General features: G+C 39.2%; 1 protein-coding gene across 1 annotated transcript; it reads right to left on the bottom strand.

Annotated features, from left to right (window-relative positions):
* Positions 1–4,477: 4,477 nt before the first annotated feature.
* On the bottom strand, positions 4,478–5,660 carry LOC145495912 (uncharacterized). The gene is made up of 3 exons (XM_081475542.1): positions 5,325–5,660; positions 4,965–5,262; positions 4,478–4,716 (listed from the first exon to the last, which is right to left on the bottom strand). Exons 1-3 carry the CDS (start codon positions 5,658–5,660, stop codon positions 4,478–4,480), a joined length of 873 nt encoding a protein of 290 aa, XP_081331668.1.
* Between the last annotated feature and the right edge of the window lie 235 nt (positions 5,661–5,895).

Consider the following 5,895-nt stretch of genomic DNA (forward strand, 5'->3'; position numbering starts at 1 on the left):
CACAATATAGGGAGTGATCATGCGCGCAATTCCAAACCCGACTGAATGCGGGGCACAAGGCTGATTTCGAAATTTTCTTGCCTGATTACTCTCTGAGTGGTCCTCCTTTCGATACAGTTACAATTACTACCTGACGCCTAAACGACGTGAGTTCCTAGTTACAGGTATACAACTGGAAGTTGTTTTCCAATTAGAAATCGAGATAACAAAAGATCTTTAAGGGATACTACCTTATTAGGTTTAGGGGAACTATGTCTCCAGCTATGGGACAGTCTTCGTTCAAGTGTGCTGCTGCGGAGGACTGGAATGATCTTCCCAAAGAGTTAAGGGAACTCAGCTCTGTTTTTAGTTTTAAAAATAAGTTGTTTTTTTTTAGTATTTATTAGACGTAGATCTCAAGGAACATAATTGTACTGCTCGTAAGTGGGTACATATTTTTCTGATTTTTAATATTCTTCTGATATTATTGTGTGGATGTATTTTTAGATGACTATATTTTATATTGCTGATCACCGGTTTATACCAGCTACTCCCTTAGGTTCAGCTGATCGGTTATTTATCAGGATAAATAAAGATTTTTTTATTTTTTTTATTATTATAACAAAAAACATTCAGAGGACGAACTACATTTTTAAGACGCATCGCATACGATACGCGTGCCATATACTTGATGTGTAGGTCAAATCAAATCATGTCAAACACTGTAGTGAACGATGCCCGCTGGACTGGAAAGAGAATGCGCTGTGTGTACGCCCTTTCTGGGGTAAGGGCTGCCGACAAACGGAGAAAGACCTAAGTGGGCGTGGCCTTTAAGGAAAAATTCGTGTTTTAAGACAGAGCACTGTGTCCTTGTGTGCATGCTTGAGGTAAGCACTGCGATCATTTTAGTTAAGTGCGTGTTCATCTTGGATACTTAACATTTTCTGTGCACAAAGCAATTTAGACAATCCACATTAACAGATCTCCTCCATGAAAGGTGACAAAGCAATCTCTGATTGAGCTGTGCAATGCGAACCAGGACGACACACAGTACCGCAAATAGGCCTAAATCACAGCACTTAAAGGGAAATGATAGCCGCGGATTTTCTGGCATGTGCCCAGAACAACAAGAGGAAGATGATGACGAAGTGCTATGTTGTCAGTTAGCTATGTTGTATGACCAGTGTAACTATCGCAACAGAAAATGTGCACAATTAAAAGGAGGAACAAACTGACGTAGAAACTCAAAACTAGAAATGAAAATGTCGTAACCTTGACGTTGCTTGATGCTCTATTGACCACGCCTAACACGTAGCGGAAGGTATCACGTTCGTCGGTTTGATAATTTTCATTTAAGTATGGAAATTCATTTTGCAGCCTTAGAACTCTACTGTTGCATGCATTAGCTGTTAAATAACAAAGAAACCTAGAACGCGAGAAATAGTGACAAAATGTCATAGTGGCATTTTTTTTTCCGGACCGTGTTTCTTTTTGTCACGTAAAAGAAATGGTTTATGCAGGCTATTAAAAAAAGATCTAAAATGAAATCAATACAGGGCTGTTTTTCTGTGGTATATACTTTGTGAAACGGAAGTCTACATATGTAAAATAAATCACATCACGCCAAAAATATATATATTTTTTTTTTTTCAAAAATGCGCTAATGTTCCCTTTTGTAACATTACGGCACCGATGTACAGTTTGGAAAACATTTCCTAAATCATAGAAAAATATCAATATATTTTTTTGAATTGATTTCTTTTTGTTATGAAAAGATCGCTTAAATTAAGCCCAAAATTCCACCATCAACCGTAGTATTTGAACAGCGCTACGGCTTCGCACACGAAATTCGATAGAATACGTAAAAACTAGAATTTAACATTCCATGCCTTATTGAATAGTCTTTACAAAAATGTCTATATTTCAAAAACCACTTGATGGATTGCCTTGAAACTTTCGTGGCACTTTTTTAATACACATAACTACCATCCCAACGAGTTTCAATACAATTCATTGAATTAGACTTCCGTAATAACAATTTTCTGTAAAGAGTGCAACCTTTGCGGACTTTTTGATTTCTTGAAACCTTTACTCGACCAAGTAAAGTATATCAAAACGCTACAGAATTTTTTCTCGCCTTTCCTTCCAAACTAAAACTTCTGTGGAAGTTCCACGGCATATGTACACTTTGTTGACGCTTTTCTATAACGCTGATAGCACATAATTCTGGATTTATGGGATAAAAGTTGGGCGAATCCACGACTATGTTCCCTAATGTAACATTTTTTGTTCATTTTGACTCTTACTCAGCCAAACGAAAAGTAAATTCAACAATCTTCATACCAATAAAAGAGGACACTAATAGCTTTCAAACAATACCAAAATCATTGAAGGAAATTAAATTTTAAACGATAAGGCTAAAATTGAAAAAATGTTACGTTAGGGAGCAACGATGAATCTAAGAATGACTGAATGACTGAATGACTGAATGACTGAATGACTGAATGACTGAATGACTGAATGACTGAATGACTGAATGACTGAATGACTGAATGACTGAATGACTGAATGACTGAATGACTGAATGACTGAATGACTGAATGACTGAATGACTGAATGACTGAATGACTGAATGACTGAATGACTGAATGACTGAATGACTGAATGACTGAATGACTGAATGACTGAATGACTGAATGACTGAATGACTGAATGACTGAATGACTGAATGACTGAATGACTGAATGACTGAATGACTGAATGACTGAATGACTGAATGACTGAATGACTGAATGACGGAATGACGGAATGACTGAATGACTGAATGACTGAATGACGGAATGACTGAATGACTGAATGACTGAATGACTGAAAGACTGAATGAATGAATGAATGATTGACTAACTGAATGACTGACTGAATGACTGATTAACTAACGGAAGGACGAACAGCCGGAATTAACGGACGGACAGACCGACTAACAGCTGATTCAATGACTGACCTAATGACTGACGAACAGATGGGCAGCCGGAACGGTCCGACCGACCGGCTAGCTGAATGACTAACAAGGTCCCAACTTCACCTTTATATCATATATAAGTACTCTCCCAGTGCTGTTAAAGTGTAACGTGTAAATTACTGTTTGCAGCTTTAGCCGGAAGATTATCTGGATTAATCTTCAATAAAATGTACTTTTAAAACGGCTGTAACGATCTGATAGTTAACTCGTATACACTGAGGTCACGGGTAAAATTAGTTCAGGTAATCAAATGGTGACGAGTAATATTAGGAAATAGTTTCACGCGCGTTTTGTCAAAATTCTAAAACGCAAGTGACATTATTTCTTAATTTCACGAGCATACCATTTCATTACCATTTATTGTTTATTAATATATTGCTCACGACGAGCATACTGTGCTTTGATCAATTTCAGTTAAAATACACATGTCATAAGCCAGGCAAGTATTTTCAAAGTATTCTTTTCACATAACACACACGTATTTCCTTTGAAAAGGTCATGATGGCAAGCTATATATAAAAATCTACATATAAAAATCAAGCACTCCTTGCAATGGTCCTTTCAAATACTTATAATAGGGTGCCAGGATTATTTGCATTGAGTTTAGCTGGAACACGTGTAACCGTGGAACTGTTAACAAATATTCTCTCACTGGTTTAGGGTAAAGATGCGTACGACTTTATTAAGAGTCACTGACTGGAAATATGGAGAATGGCTGGCCTGGTTCGAAACTAAAACTTTACCTGAAGAACGCTTTTAGGGAACTACTTTCAAAACTATTGTTCCGATTTTCTAAGAATTTAAAGTTGTCGAGAAATTTGTAAAAAAAAAAAGAAAAAAAATACAGCTTTTTGCCATTAAATATGCAAAAAAAAAAAAATATCTGGAAAATTGACAAAATTCTTGGTAGTCGCATTGAAACAGGTTACAAAACTAGAACATGGGATAAACTTAACATGAGAGCTTTACCTTTCTTCTATCTAACAATAGGAAATTTTACATTTTTCAAACATTTTGAATCGTTCCGTCGACTGTCGAAGAATTGCCTTTTCAAGTCGCTATGAAAGTGGCAAAAATTGCGTACTTTTACGGGCTTAAAACCCATCTTGGTACGCCCAATATCGGTCGAAATAAATACTGTGATTAACTTTTGGCCTTCTTGTACCAATATTTGAAATAAAAAAGCTGTATTTGCGTTTCTTACGAATTTCAAACAAATATGCTCATTTGCTTTGATCGTCACCTGGATCGATCGAGATATTAGCACAAACATCGATTATTTTTTCCTGCTCATCGCAGAACTAAAAACTTAAAGGAATTGCTTGCACGATCCAGACCTTCCAGTGACAAAATTGGGGATCAAAAATGAAGGGTCTGTTTTAAATGGAACAAGAAACCGTGTTATATACTCTCTCACTCAATCCTCCTCTCCTGATGGAACATAGTTCGCCCACTAGTGTCCGCTACCTGACCCTATTTTCAGCCATGCGCTTCACTTCCTGCCATGTGAGCTGTCTCTCGATCTCCTCCAATTCTGCCATTCTTCTGCACCTCCAGGTGTGCTGGGGTCTGGCTCTCTTGCGCTTCCCTTATGGGTTCCACTCTATGGCCCTCTTGGCTATGTATATGTTTGGTCTTCTCAGCGTGTGGCCAATCCAACCCCAAGCTCTTTGTGTTATCTCCTGCTCTACTGGTCGATGCTCTGCTTGTCTTCAAAGCTCCTCATTGCGTATTCGTCTAGGTCACCAAATCCGCAGGATGTTCCTCAGGCTCTTATTGATGAACACTTGCAGCTTCTTCTTCAATCCCTTGGTTAGCCGCTAACCCTTGGTTAGCCGCCAAGTTTCAGAACCATACAGGAACATACCCTTCACATTTGACTCAAAGACTCTCCACTTGGTTTTAGTTGTCGTAGACCGCCATATTGGTCTCAACATCGCGAATGCCTGCCTTGCCTTCCCAATACCTTCCTGGATGTCGTCATCAGTACCTCCCTTCTTACTTACAATGTTCCCGAAGTACGTGAATTCGTCCCTCTCCTCGACCTGCTCCCCTTCGATCGATACACCATCGCCACGTTTGATCCAGATACGCATCAGCTTTGTCTTTGTAGCATTGATGTTCAGGCCTACCTTTGCACCTTGCTCCTTTAAAACCTGTGCCTTATCTCTCCTGCCCTGCACTCTGTGCAACAGTAGGACCAGATCATCTGCGAAATCAAGGTCTTCTAAAGATGTCTTGAAGGACCGCTGGATACCACTGTCCTGGCCACCCAATCAAGGGTAACCAGAAACAGCAAGGAAGATAGCAGGCAGCCTTGTCTGACCCCAGTCCTCATGTTCAATGGTTCGGTCTTCTGCACAGAAAAACCCTCATTCAGAGCTCTGATAATGGAAACTAACTTGACGGGCAATCCGTAGTGACGCAGCAACCCCCACAACACCTCTCTGCTGATGCTATCGAAAGCCTTCTTGAAATCCATAAAGTTGATGTACAAAAAGGACTGCCACTCAATGCTTCGTTCCACAATAGTCCTAGGTGTCGCTATTTGGTCCGTACAGCTTCGATCAGCTCGAAATCCCCCTTGTCCCTCTCGCAGTTTGCCGTCCAGTGCTGTCTTCCTACGCCCTAAGATCGCTCTGCAGAACACCTTACTTGCCATGTTCAAAAGCATGATGTGACTCCAGTTTTTACAGTGGCTCAGATCGCCTTTCTTTGGCAGCTTGATTATATATGTCAGCATTGTTTAGTCCAAGACACAAAATTTCAGAGTTTTGCTTCCAGTAGAATTTACAGGATAAATCAAAACTTGTCTTGCACTTCTAAAAATGTGATCTATTTAGTATCTTTCAATTTTTGAAGAAAGCAATATGTTGGTTCAGTGTTGGTGCAACTTC

The sequence above is a fragment of the Orbicella franksi genome, chromosome 1 (assembly GCF_964199315.1).
Source record: "Orbicella franksi chromosome 1, jaOrbFran1.1, whole genome shotgun sequence".
Lineage (NCBI taxonomy): Eukaryota > Metazoa > Cnidaria > Anthozoa > Scleractinia > Merulinidae > Orbicella > Orbicella franksi.